Genomic DNA, 13,430 nt, shown 5'->3' on the forward strand with positions numbered 1-13,430 from the left:
GAGAGCGGGGTCCGCGGCGGACCGGAACCATAGAGTCAGGGCGGCTGGAGGGACAGAGCGGCGCTGCCAGGCGGTAAGGGCGGGGGGAGGGGACGAGACCTGGTCACGGCGGGGGCTCCTGCCGCGTCCGGGATGGGGGCCGGCCCCGTGGGGGGGAGAGAAGGGAGGGGGGCTGCTGGTGGGGAGGGGGGCTGCTGGGGGCCGGCCCCATGGGGGGAGGGAATAGGGGCTGCTGGGGAAGGGAGGGGGGCTGCTGGGGGGAAGGGAGGGAGGGGGGCTGCTGGGGGCCGGCCCCATGGGGGGAGGGAATAGGGGCTGCTGGGGGAGAGGGGGGCTGTTGGGGGGAAGGGAGGGGGGCTGCTGGGGGCCGGCCCCATGGGGGGGAGGGAATAGGGGCTGCTGGGGGAGAGGGGGGCTGTTGGGGGGAAGGGAAGGGAAGGGAGGGGGGCTGCTGGAGGCTGGCCCCATGGGGGGGAGGGAATAGGGGCTGCTGGGGGAGAGGGGGGCTGTTGGGGGGAAGGAAGGGAGGGAGGGGGGCTGCTGGGGGCCGGCCCCATGGGGGGGAGGGAATAGGGGCTGCTAGGGGAGGGGAGCTCCTGGGGGGGGGAAGGGAAGGAAGAGGGGGCTGCTGGGGGCCAGCCCCATGAGGTCACACCCCTCATAGGGTAAGTGGGGATCAGACCCCATGGGTTGGGAGAACTGGTCTAGGGGGTTCAGGCTGCCTTACAGTGCCGGGGGGGGGGTCAGGGGAATCAGATCCTATTACAGTGGGGAGGGGGCAGAAGGGGGTCAGACTCCATGAAAGGGGAACTCAGGTGGGGGGTTCTGGCTCCTTTACGGGAGGGGCAGACCCCATGAAAGGAGAAGGTGTGACAGGATCGGGGCACCTCTCCAGCAGGGTCAGGCTCCCTCAGCATGGCCCTTCTAACGTAGCCTGTTGTGGGTGGCACACCAAGCCAACCATCTCCCTACCCGCTGGGAGCAGCGGCAGTGTGTTTGCTGCTTACAGGCTGGGGTCAGGACTCCTGGGTTCTCTCCCTGGCTGTGCAAGGAGTCAGCCTGTTGAGCAGGTGGAGACCCGCGACTCCTGGATTCTGTTCGTGACTCTGCCACAGCCTCCTGCTCACCTCTGAGCTGCAGCTTCTCCAGCTCTGCAAAAGGGGTGATCGTGCTGCCTCCCCTCCCAGGGCTGTGTGAGGCTTAAGTCACTGAGGCATGTAAAGAGCATCAATATGAAACGTGCTGGATATCATCATTGGTGGGAAGGTGCAGCCCAAGGAGAGGGCAGGTTCCTGCGATACAATCAACTTATTTATATGGCACTTTTTCTACAATATGTAAGGCAAACTACTCAACAGGCTCCATCAATAACAAGGCAAGAGAACATCAGGGACGTAGCGGTTGGGACAGGACTTTAGGGTTAAACCCAACTGCCCCCCAAATTCTGTATCCTCGTCGATGCCCCTGTTAATAATGATCTCTAGCTTTTAGAGAGCCGTTGCATTGGTGGATCTCACAGCGCCTTGCAGAGAAGGCCAGTATCATCACCTGTGTTTTACAGATGGGGGGATGGAAGGGAAGGGACTTGCCCAAAATCAAGCCAAGACTAGAACCCCCTCCAGTCCTCTGTCCACTACCCCACGCTGCCTTTCAAGGGTGCCATTTCCACAGCTCGATAGAGGGTGGCTCTGTGGCTTTGGACCTTCCACTGCCATCACAGACGGGGGAGGCTGCTTCTGTCTCCCTCGTCTCCAGGCCCCTAGCTGCCTGGGACATGCCTTCAGGATGCAGCTGGAGATGCATGGTGACTAGCTGCAGCAATAAATCCTCAGTAATTGCAACAGGCTTTTCCCACAGCTTACAGCCCGGAGGCTTTTAATGATAAAGTCTCAGTTTTGACTTTTCATCTGAGACAGCTGAGATTGGTTTTACACTCTTGTACCCCCAGACTCCTCCTGGTGACCTATCGTGGTGTTTCACCACTCTCCACCCTTCCCCAAGAACTCCTTGTCCCTGCTCCCGAGAGCCTTGACCTGGCGGCATCCTCCCAGATGATTGTAGCGCTCTAGGGGCTGCTTCTCTTTCTGCTGCACAAAAAGTTACAGGGCCCCTGATCTGTTGAGGACTATGGCCAGAAGTCAAGATGCTGCATTCCCTGCTGGCTGCTGTGCCATGGTGAAGGCTGCAATCTGCTGTGGGTCTGCATATCAAGGGGGGTGGTCCTCTTTAAGGGCCCAGCAGTAGTTACTGAGCAGGAGTACCTGGGCAGGGAGCAGCTGATTCCCCTGTAAAGGGTGGCAGGAAGCTGGGGAGGGAAACGCTCTGGGAAAGAGGGACTGGAGAGTGCTGAAGGTGAGTAGGGTCCAGCAGGGAACTCTGAATTTTCAGAGAAAAGGCTCAGAGCGGGGAGGCCCCCACAAGGGCTAGGAACGTAGAATTGATCGGGGTCCGAGAACTCATTTTAATTGTTTTGTTATGTTAAGAAATCCAGCCCTGGGAGGGATGTTGCTGAACTTGCAGAAAGTTTGCTTTGGTAATGTAATGGAGAAAGCCTTAACAAGTGGGGAAACTGAGGCAGGGTTGCTGCAGCATGACCTCAGGCCCCGAGGGGGCGCTCAGGAGGCAGCCGGCCTGATGACAGGGGTGCCTGGGCTCCCATATGGGCACTAGTGCTGCTTCAGTTTGAGAGTTGTGCCCAAAGCAAGCTGGGATGCTCTCGGTCAGGGTGTAAGAGTCACCAGGGGAAGAGGGATGAATTCTGCTCTAATTGTGCTCGGTGGGCTGAGGTGTACATTTGGGACTGTAACATCTGCCCCATGTCGAGGGTGTCTTGCTCCAGGCAGGTGTTGCTGTACCCGTGATTCGGGGTTGGAAGGGTTTTCTCTGCATCCGTAAGGGCTACGAACTAGCTTTGCATTATAAAGAAAGCTCAGATGGTGACGAATCGGACCGTGCCACGTGGACGGGGCCTCATAAAGACATAATCTGGGCCAGATCCAGCCTGTGGGTCGTATGATTGCCACCTCGGCCCTTCATCTGGGTTGCCCCCTTGTGCTGAGCTTTTGCATGGGCCCCCCATTGCTCAGGCTTTCGCTTTTTGTTTTATCAGCAGGTTTGTTTCTGGCTGGCTGAGATGATGCCATTGAAAGCAGCCGCGTGACTCCCCCGGCCCCACCATGCCCTTTTCCGACTTTGTCTTAGCGCTGAAGGACAATCCCTACTTCGGGGCTGGCTTTGGCCTGGTAGGGGTGGGCACGGCTCTGGCTTTGGCTCGGAAGGGGGCCCAGTTTGGGGCGGTTGCTTTTCGCCGACACTACATGATCACCTTGGAGGTGCCCAGCAAGGACAAGAGCTACCAGTGGCTGCTGAGTTGGATCTCGCACTATGCCAAGCACACTCAGCACCTGAGCGTGGAGACCTCGTACCTGCAACACGAGAGCGGGCGCATCAGCACCAAATTCGACTTTATCCCCAGCCCTGGGAACCACTTCATCTGGTAAGGGGGGCAGAGTGGGGAGGAATGGGCCGGGCACTGACCAGCTGGCTCTTGGAACTGAGGGCTCCATGTGAAGAGAAATTCTTGAAGAGCCTAGGGGCCTGATCCGAAGCCCGTTGAAGTCAGTGAAAGGGTCCCATTGATTTCAGTGGACTTTGGATCAGCGCCCAGGCCTGCTTAGTCTGGAAAGGAGACGAGTACGAGGCGACGCGGCTGCCGTAAAATAGCAAGCTGAGCTCGTCTCTAGTACCTCTGTCACTGGCTTCGTTCGGCCCGGAGATTGGCCTTGAGAATGCCCCTTGGATACCCCTCCGCACCCTTGCGAAATGAAAAGGCTGCTCGGGGAAGTTCAAACGCCGCACATCCAAAACGGAAAGGGATCTGTTTCTGTACGGGGTGCAGAACCGACCCGAGCAACTCGCACTGCAGGGTGGGATTGTAAAAGTGCTTTTCAAAAGAGTTAGCGTGGGTGGACACTTAAAACGCTGTGTCGGCGCAGCTGTGCCGCTGTAGTGCTTAAGTGAAGTCGCTCCTAAGCCTCGTCTCGTGTCATCCCCCCGCTCAGCCTGTCTCTCCTCCTGCTCCCAGGTATCGGAGGAAGTGGATCCGCATCGAGCGGAACCGAGAGAAGCAAATGATCGACCTGCACACAGGTACCCCCTGGGAATCAGTGACGTTCACAGCCCTGGGCACCAAGCGAGAGATCTTCTTCAACATCCTCCAGGAAGGTATGGCTGTTCGGCAGGGCCCTGCTGCGGCAGATTTGAAACCTGGCAGATATAAAAGCCAGGCCATTGTCTGGTGCCTTCTGGGAGATTCCCTTTCACTGCCAGCCCCTCTCTCTCTCTAGCCAGGGAACTGGCTCTGAGGCAGCAGGAGGGGAAGACAGTCATGTACACGGCCATGGGTGCCGAATGGCGGCCATTTGGGTTCCCGCGCCGCCGTCGGCCACTTGCCTCCGTGGTGCTGGAGAAGGGGATCTCGGAGAAGATCGTGCAGGATGTAAAGGAGTTCATCGATAACCCCACGTGGTACAGTGAGAGAGGCAAGGCTCCCTCCTGGGCTGATGGCTCTGCCCTTCCTCTGGGGGCAAAGGGAGAGGCATATAACACTACCTCCAGCCAGGATGATGTGGGCAGGTGCTGTGTGCCGACCCCTGCCTCCTCACCAGCCTGCCACACCTCTCCCATGCACCTGGATCCAGATCTGCAGCCCCTTAGCTAGTGCAGGCCAGCCGACCCCCCGCAGACACGCCTTAGTTCTTACTCCCTCCCCCTCCCCCCCAATATTCGACCCCTGAACCTGGGGTTTCTGTGCATGAAAATGGCATCATGTACAATCCTTGCAGTGTCTGTGGGGCACCGGCGTCCTGCTGCAGCGTCCACAACCGGAAAGGGGGAGTTTCTGCACCGGGTCGGCGGCGCCTCTTTCCTGTGCTCAGCGGGCCCGATTCACCGCCATGGGTGGAAACTGGAGCATTGCCTGGGTCATCCAGGCCCTGTGCTTTAGGCAGCCCTGCGGTGGGACTTTAGAGCTCTGAGGGCCTCTTGCTGCATGGAAGGCTATGTTCTGTGCCTGGGGTCTGCCTCTCCCTGGCACTGTAGGAAGCAAGCAGGTTACCCCTCAGCCCTGTAGCTTGGGTCAGCTCCAGTCCCAGCCGAACCAGAGCCGATGGCAGCACTGCAGTAGGAAAGCAGGCTGGCCACGGACGACATGTTAGAGTGACGCCAGCAAGAGCCCAGCTCCGGGGGCCCGGTGCAGCTTTCTGGGACTCGAGGGGTGTGGGGTGATTGTTAGTTCGGTTCTGTCCTTTAGGGCTCTGTGGCAGGCTGGGTGTGGGGCGTGTTGCCGGCTTCTGATGGGTCCCTCTCTTCCTAGGAATCCCGTACAGGAGGGGATATTTGCTTTACGGGCCCCCGGGCTGCGGGAAAAGCAGCTTCATGTGAGTATTGTGCGCTGGGCAGCGCCAGCTTTCCCCCATCTCCTGGAGTTCTGGGTCCCCTTCGGCCCCATGGAGGGAGGCCAGCATGTGCTTCTGTAGGACTAAGGAGATTGGCCCTTCGCTTAGGAGGAGGGTTCGGTCAGCAGGGCAGAAACGTGCTGCAGAGAAGGAAGCCAAAGGACTGTGGCCGGAGGTGCTGCTAGCCTGCTGGTGGCCCAAAGCAGGAATTGGTGGGGGCTCCCCTTGCTTCTCACCCGCCCCCTGTAATACTAATTGCTTTATTTCCACACACCAAAACCATCCCAGCCCCGCCCCCCCCAACGCACTAATACACGGGTCAAAGAGGCCACTCCTGTAAGATGAGCGGTGCTTTAGGGGTAACACTAAATCGGGCCCCCTTGACCAACTTGTCATTCAGGATCCCACCTTCTGCCTGACACATCTGTCTGGAGGCACCCGCCTGGCACCTTGTGTCGTCCTTTACGCCTGTGCAGGACGGGCAACTGACTCCCAGAGCCGAGTGCCAGCACTTGCCCCCCCGTGCTCGCTTTGCCTGCGGTTGAGTGACGGCATGAAGGGCCAGGCGGGGGAGAGTCCGGCACCAGGTGTTTCTGCCGGGGGGACTCAGGGGCCCCATCACTGAGTACCACGCAGTCCTTACTGCATTTATCCTCCTCCCCGACCCCGGGAGGTAGGGCAGGGCACGTGGGAGGCAGGGGTGTAGAGAGACGGTGACTTGCCGGAGGTCACACGGGAGATCCGTGTCCCAGCTGGGAATGGAACCTGGGTCTCGAATCCCAGGCCAGCCCCCTGGCCCACCCTTGCCCTCTGGCGGGGTCTGATATAGGTGCCCCCTGCCCTACGTGACTGCGAAGGAGCATTTTCCCCCAGGGGTTCCCTTGCGGCTTGGTGCTTTACTCCTGCCCTGTGTCCCTCCCAGCACGGCCCTGGCCGGGGAGCTGGAGTACGGCATCTGCCTGCTGAGCCTGAGCGACCGCAGCCTCTCTGATGATCGCCTCAACCATCTCCTCAGCGTGGCGCCGCAGCAGAGCATCATCCTCCTGGAGGACGTGGACGCGGCCTTCGTCAGCCGGGACCTCGCTGCGGAGAGTTAGTCCCAGCCCTTCCCTCTCCTGGGGGCCTGCTGCCACCCCTGGGGAAACCGGTGCAGGCCTCGCCCTTGTCTTTAGCACCTGGGTGCCAGGTGGAGATGCCTCTCCTCTCCCCCTCCCCAGGTCCCAGCCCGGCTCGGCAGTGAGCAGAACGATGGGGGCTGGAGGAGCTGTTCTGAGGTGGCTTTTGTTTCACCTGCTGGGCCGGGGGAGTCCCCGATTCCCAGGGAGGAGGCAGCACACCCTGCCTGGCTGTATATTCCTCTTCAGCCCCTTGGGGTCCCCCGCTGGCTCCCCTGCCCTCTGCGTGGCGTGGGGGGGCAGTCTGCTGCTAACTGCACTGCAGGCAGAGAGGATCCCTGGAGACATGCCTGTAGCTGGGTTTATAGTGAGGTGGCGTTGCGGGAGCGCAAGATGGAGGGTGGCCAAATTCCTTGGCTGGGGACCAGCCGTCTTGCCCATGGTGTTGATTGTTGGCAAATGAGGCGGCTCCCTGGCAGCTGGTAAGCTGCCAATGCTGCTGTCTGTTGGGCAGAGTTTGGATGCCCCAGACCTGCCCTGGATCTGAGACATCTGCTGCTTTTTCCTCCAGACCCAACTGCCTACCAGGGCATGGGACGGCTGACCTTCAGCGGCCTCCTCAACGCGCTGGATGGCGTCGCCTCCACGGAGGCCAGGATCGTCTTCATGACCACCAACCACGTTGACAGGTCAGAGCCCTCTCCTGTGGGGGAGGGGCCCCAGGGCAGGAAGCCCCCCCTTGCTTGGGCGCGAGGAAACAATGACACTAGAGAACCCCCCTTGCCTGGGCGCTAGGGAACAGTGACACCAGAGAACCCCCCTTGCTTGGGCGCTAGGGAACAGTGACACCAGAGAACCCCCCTTGCTTGGGCGCTAGGGAACAGTGACACTAGAGATGAGATTGGACCAACTGGCTCCCACCTTGGTTCCTCACTGCTCAGGGCAGGACTATTCCCTGTAGTGTGCGTTTCAGGGGTTGCTCTTATCTAGTTTGATTAGCCAAACAACTGGGCTCCCCTCCCCACGTACCCTTTTCCTAACGCTGCCATTCCACAGTCTTCCGCCTGCATCTCCCTTCGCTCCGTCTCCTCCCGTCCCCTTTGGCGATGCCCCCCGGAGACCCTTCTCCCCTTCCTTGGTGTTTCCGCTGCAGAGCTCCATCTGGTGCAGCTCGGTTCACAGCAGAAAGCCTGTCACAGGTGTGTGGGTGGGCGTGTCCTAGTGACCACCTGCCCAGGAGGTTGGATGCCCCAGGAGAAGCCTGATCTTTTCGGGACCCTGAGGGTTTGCGGATCTCTTTTGTCTGGTTCTTCCCCAGCTTTCTCTCAGTTGCTTTCCAGAGACCCTGCCAAGCTAGAAGCCCCCTGCAGCATCTTGCCTGCGCCTTCTATGTCACAACAGTACACGGGGTGTGAGGTCCAGGCTGGACTCCCTCCCAGCCTGTGCTAGTTAAGGGGGATGGTCACGTTGGAGGAAGGACATGTCCGTGGTTTGTGGCGCATCCCCATTGCTCTTGTGGAAGGTATTGAGGCTAAGAGGTCCCACCTGTCTCCCCCACCACTCCCTCGGGATGCCAGCGAAGGGCGGGTCAGAGAGCGGTGATTGGACTCCTCTGACTGCTGGCTGAGCGCACCTCTGCCTGTCTCTCTGCCTCCTCAGGTTGGACCCAGCCCTGGTACGCCCTGGCCGGGTGGATCTGAAGCAGTTCGTGGGACCCTGCTCCCACTGGCAGATTTCCCGCATGTTCCAGCGCTTCTACCCAGACCAGCCAGCGGCTGCTGGGGAAAAGTTTGCAGAGCAGGCCCTGCGCGTCTCGGAGCAGATCAGCGCCGCCCAGGTGCAGGGCCACTTCATGCTGTATAAAGCAGACCCAGCCGGGGCCATTGAAAACGTGCAGTCGATTTCACTGTGACCGAGGGCGGGTGCCCTCACAGGGGAGGGGCTTGCAGTGCCACTGCTGGGAGTGACTCATGGAGGACTTGATAACCGTGAGGATGCTGCTCTGTGACAGTCCCATGGAGCCGCTCGCTCTTTGTTTCACTACCTCAACAAGGCCTTGGGTTTCTATTAAAATACAAAAAGAACTAGGACACCCTGAATCCCACGGTCGCAGTGCACTGTCCAGCATGATCGCTCCTCCCCAGATGCAGCTGCTGGTGCACAGGACCCAGCTGTGCTTGAAATGCCAGGGCATTCTGAGCCTGCTAATCACGTGGCCATAACCCACCCTCCACATGGCTCTCAACCCACTGTGCCCCCATGGGGGTAAGTGAAAGCCTGAGTGAAGAGGTAATAGAGACGGAAGCTCGAGGTGATGCCTGGCTCGGCTCTGGAGCATAATATCTGCCAGCTGCTTTTGAATGTTCTGTGTAAATACAGCCCGGTGTGAAGTAGGGTGACGGAGCTACCAAGCACTGTGTGGGGCCTTCTGTCTTCCAGGTGCTTTGCGAAGTTCCATGTGCAGGTATTGTTACCGAGTGCTCTGTGCTGGGGGAGCTTCCAGGGGCCCCAGCCCTGGCCCAGGAGCCGGTCGCGCTACAAACCCAGAACAAGACGACAGTTCCTGTCCCAGATAGTCCCTGCCCCAAGGCTCACAGGCTAAGCATGTCCGTTGTGCCTAGGAAGTGAGTGCCCTTTGGTTTTCACTGCATGCGCTCACAAGGAGGGCATGGTCCAGCACCCAAGTTCATGGGAATCTTTCCATCCCCATCCGCGGATCAGGCTCTCAGATAGGCTTGTTCTGACTCACGTGAGCTGTCGCTGCGGTGGTATTATCTCCATTTTATGGAGGAGGAAACTGAGGCACGGGGAAGCTAAGTGGAGGCTGCTCAAGCCTCATTTTCAAGCCTAGCCTGAGCCCTCCTGACCCTGAGTGGGTTGAGTCGTTTTCAGACCCAGCCCAAAATGGAGTCGGGACCACCTGTGCTGGGGACTTTCCCACTGCCCATGGCCGGGATCCATCTCTGGCACATCTGCCCATTCCTGCAGCCACTGCCTTGTCACACTGAGCATGTGGCGAAGCGAGAGACACTGCGACTCCTCAGCACCCAGCAACAGGAGGTGCCAGCGGGAGTGGGGCAGGCTGCAGCTGTGCCTGATCAGAGGCAAACCTGAGAAGTGCAGGTTGTTTTCTGACCCAGCCTACACCCAGTGCCTGTAGTCGGCTCTCATCTGGGTCGAATCGGTTTGCGAGGCTATAAGGGAAAGTGGTCGGTTAGCGTCCGAGCCGGGATTAGAACTACAGTCTTCCTGGCTCCAGGGACCCCTGGCGTTGCCCTCTCCAGAGACCTGCTGCCAGCTGGCGAGAGCCTGACGGGCAGAACATTTAGGGTCACGTAAGGCCTGAGCAGAAGCCAATTGAAATGCACCTGGAATCCTCAGTAGACGTGTGCTCCTTGTACCCTTGGGGTTTGATCTCTGTCTCTCTGTGTAGCTGAGCTGTGTGCATGGGGGGGCGGGGTTCAGTACCTGCTGAACCCCTTGTCCGGTGCCCCCTCTCCCCTTAGAGTGGCAGCTGCTGCCGTAAATACCGAGGTCACTTCAGTTTTCACTGCCGCGAAGCTCGTTGGGTACCTGGAGCGGGAGATCCCTATGAGACGTGGCACTGTCGGCCTCATCCTGGAACCGTTCCCTGGGCAGCTGGGACACCATCTTCAGGTGTGGTGAGGAGCAGGCCAGGCCCGTGGGGAGCCAGGGAGACCCATGATAACATTGCTAGTGTCCCCCCACTTCTTGGGCCCTTCTGTTGGCCCTGTCCACAGGGGCCCTCGCCTGGGGGTCGGGTGTCTCAGCTATGACTGGTTCAATCGTCTGAGCTCTGCTTTGGTGCAGCCGTTCCTCTTGGACTGCGACACTCCTCTGAGTACAGTGCACAGGAAGACAGGGTGTGTGAGGGACAGACAAACATTTTGGGGTTCAACCCAGACCAGTGACGGGCTGTGTCACCCGCTGCCCTGCCCCTCTGGTACCCTCACTGCTGTGTGTCAGCCCTGCCGCCAAGCATGTGGCTCACACCCTGGCTTCCACCACCTGGTTACTTCTTGCAGAATGACCCTGATGCCCTCCCTGTCCCGAATTTCCCCCAGCCCATCTGCCTGCAGCGTCCAGCCCTCTCCCTGAACCCTCACAGAAGTTACATTCATTGCTCCTTTAAAGGGTCAGTTCTCTGCAGCTCGTTAATTTAACGGGTTTGCCCCGCATGATTATTTCAATCACAGCACTGACTTGGTTTGCAGTGTGTTAAACGAAGAGTCCCAGAGTTGCATGATACCCAGTGAAGACAGGCAGGGGGACAAGGAAAGAAAAGTAAAAATTCCTTTCTACGACAAACTTCAGCAAGTCACAATCTTTGCCCGAGCAGATTTCTCAGGCCCCTGAGACCTCAACCCCCTTGGCTGAAGGACCCAACATTGTGTGATTTCAAGAGCTCTGGGCTCTGGAATTCCCCAGGTGATGACCAACTACAGGGGTCTCCACTTCCTTTTAATAGCCCAGTAACCCTTTGAGGTGTATTCTGTGAGCCGTAAGCCCAGCCCACGTGTTTCTCCTGCGGGGGCGGAGACACCATGGTGTCTTCCCGAAGTCCACTGACCCTGCTTCCAGAGGCAGGAAGGCCAGCTGTTCTTCGGGGGTGTCAGCTGGCACCCCCCAACGCGATGCATTTGGGGAGAACTCCCGGGCGTCGCAAGTCAAGAGGAGGAACCTCAGAGGTTTCACTCGGTGCAGGAGAGGAAGAGTGGCCATTGCTGAGCGCGCCAGCCCGGCAGTCAGGAGAGCGGGTCCAATTCCCTGTTCTGACAGACTCGGTGTGACTGGGAAGATGCCACGTAGCCTCTGGGCATTAAAGGCAGTGCTGGTGGCCAGAGAAGCCCAAGACAGGCTGCTTTGGCCACTGGAACAAGGATGGGTGTTGCCATCGTCGGGCCTGCAGCGGGCAGTGCTCAGAAAGGCTCTGAGTGGTGTCCCAGCCCAACCACAGCGTGCTCAGACAGTGAGGGGCCGTAGCGCTGATCGTCCATGGCTTTACCCCAGGTGTTGCGAAGCTCCGTGGGGTTGTTCTGAGTCTGGTGCAGCCAAGTGAATCACAGATGACCGTGTGGCCACCGCCAGTCCGTGGCCAGGTAATGTCCCCTCCTAACCTCACGTCCGACTTTCAGGGCTCGAAGTGCGGGGACTTGATCTCCGACGTGACCAAAAAGTGCCAGTGGTGGCTTCAGCCCTCTCGAGGCCAGGCTCAACGATATGTCCCTATGACCGGTCCACTCAAACCACCCTGTGCCCGGCAGTCGCCACTGGCAGCCCAGATGAAAGGTCTCCAGCTCCTGGGGTCTTGTGGAGGCAACATCCTTGTTTCAGATCCGTCCGAGAGGCTCGGGAGTGCGCAGCTCTGATAAATCCGTGGCTGGCTGGGCCCTGTTGATGACAAAGTACTGCCCTGAAGTCATTGTGGCTTTTCCAGCAGCACGGCTGGTTTGTATTGTGATTGCTGCTCTAACATGCTGGATTTTTGTCTACGCCCAACACAGGCAGCTGTTTAATGTCCGGGGCAAGGCCCCTCTCCACTGCTGAGCAGGGAAAGCCGGAGCCCCTTGGGAGGCAGGAGCCGTGTAGAGGGCCTCAGCCAGCGCTCCTCCCCAGGGTGACTCGCAGCCAGCTGGAGACAGGCTGGGATGGTAACTCCACCGCAGGTTTGGCTCAGAGGCAAAGCATTCCGGGAAGGGGAAGCCGTTTGCTCTCAGCAGGCTGTGCCCTGTGGTGCCTGCTGGGCCGGGCGGCAGTACCGAAGACGAGGATTTCCCCAAAGGGGGGAGTCAGGAATTGGGTTTTGAATTGTCTTAGTCTTATCAGTGAGCGTAAGACATTTAACTGCCCATAGAAACACCTGGTCCATTGATCCCACAGCCCAGCTGGGTGGGCCAGGCAGACAGTTTGTTCACTGTGTTCAAAGGGGACAAGTGACGAAAGCCCACAGAGAAGCATAAAATGTGACCCTAACAGAGGGCTGGATGTCGGAAAACGACAATAGGGTCATAGGAACAAGAAGAGGGAAATCCGAGGGGAACATCTGCTGAACAGCTTAGATGTCTCTACATGTGCCAGGAGGCTGGGGGTAAACAGAGAACTGGAAGGATTAGTAGGTGAGCTAAATTCTGACTTAGTTGGCACCACAGAGCTGGGAATGGAGCGGTGGGATGAGTCTCACGACTGGAATATTGTCCTTGAGGGGTACAGCTTGTTTGGGAAGGACAGGCAGGGAAAGAGGGAGCAGGAATACACTCGGTCTGAGGTCCAGGCGCTGAGAAGCAGCCCAGTTGAAAGTCTCTGGGTAAAGATAGCAGGGACAAAATTAGGAGTGACACCATGGTAGGACTCTACCTGCAGCCCACCAAATCAGGAAGAGAGGTGGATGTGGCATTTCTAGACCCAACAGACCCTGGTAGTCGTGGGGGGCTGTTCAGTGCAGACATCGCTGCTGCTCTGTATTCGATGTCAGCGCAGTAGCTGCCTGGCTCCCGGGAGGGCTTGGCAGTAGCGCTGCAGAGGGAGAGCTGAGCTGAGCTGTCCCTCCTCACAGCACAGGCATCAAGAGGTGCAACCCTCCAGCTGCAACTGGAGAATTTACCATTTACCCTGCCAAACAGTTCAGCAGCAGCTCCAGCTGCCCTGGCCCCTGCCAAATTCACAGCCAACATTTAGATGTAGATTTTTTCAATCTAAAAGCTCCCCTGCCCCGGGAATGTCTCTCACCCTCCCTTTGTTCCGTCCCCCCACCCTCCTGCCACACTCCCCCCCAAGGACAGCTCATGGTTCTGGGATTCTGATGAACATATTAAGAAGAGTCACCTTTTCTAGGAACATT

The 13,430-nt window shown here is 58.6% G+C and overlaps 1 protein-coding gene across 8 annotated transcripts; it reads left to right on the top strand.

Annotated features, from left to right (window-relative positions):
- Positions 1–44: 44 nt before the first annotated feature.
- LOC115659910 (mitochondrial chaperone BCS1) lies at positions 45–12,091 on the top strand. 8 transcript variants are annotated; one of them, XM_030580678.1, is made up of 8 exons: positions 45–73; positions 3,113–3,496; positions 4,085–4,224; positions 4,347–4,541; positions 5,375–5,438; positions 6,379–6,548; positions 7,143–7,260; positions 8,231–12,091. In XM_030580678.1, the coding sequence occupies exons 2-8, from the start codon at positions 3,177–3,179 to the stop codon at positions 8,481–8,483; spliced, it is 1,260 nt and encodes a 419-aa protein (XP_030436538.1). In that variant the 5' UTR covers positions 45–73; positions 3,113–3,176; the 3' UTR covers positions 8,484–12,091. The 8 variants fall into 8 exon arrangements, with proteins under 8 accessions (XP_030436538.1, XP_030436535.1, XP_030436537.1 ...); XM_030580675.1 differs by lacking the exon at positions 45–73 and adding an exon at positions 580–665; XM_030580677.1 differs by lacking the exon at positions 45–73 and adding an exon at positions 647–665 and having other exon boundaries at positions 3,110–3,496.
- Positions 12,092–13,430: the final 1,339 nt, after the last annotated feature.

Source organism: Gopherus evgoodei, chromosome 11, assembly GCF_007399415.2.
Source record: "Gopherus evgoodei ecotype Sinaloan lineage chromosome 11, rGopEvg1_v1.p, whole genome shotgun sequence".
NCBI lineage: Eukaryota > Metazoa > Chordata > Testudines > Testudinidae > Gopherus > Gopherus evgoodei.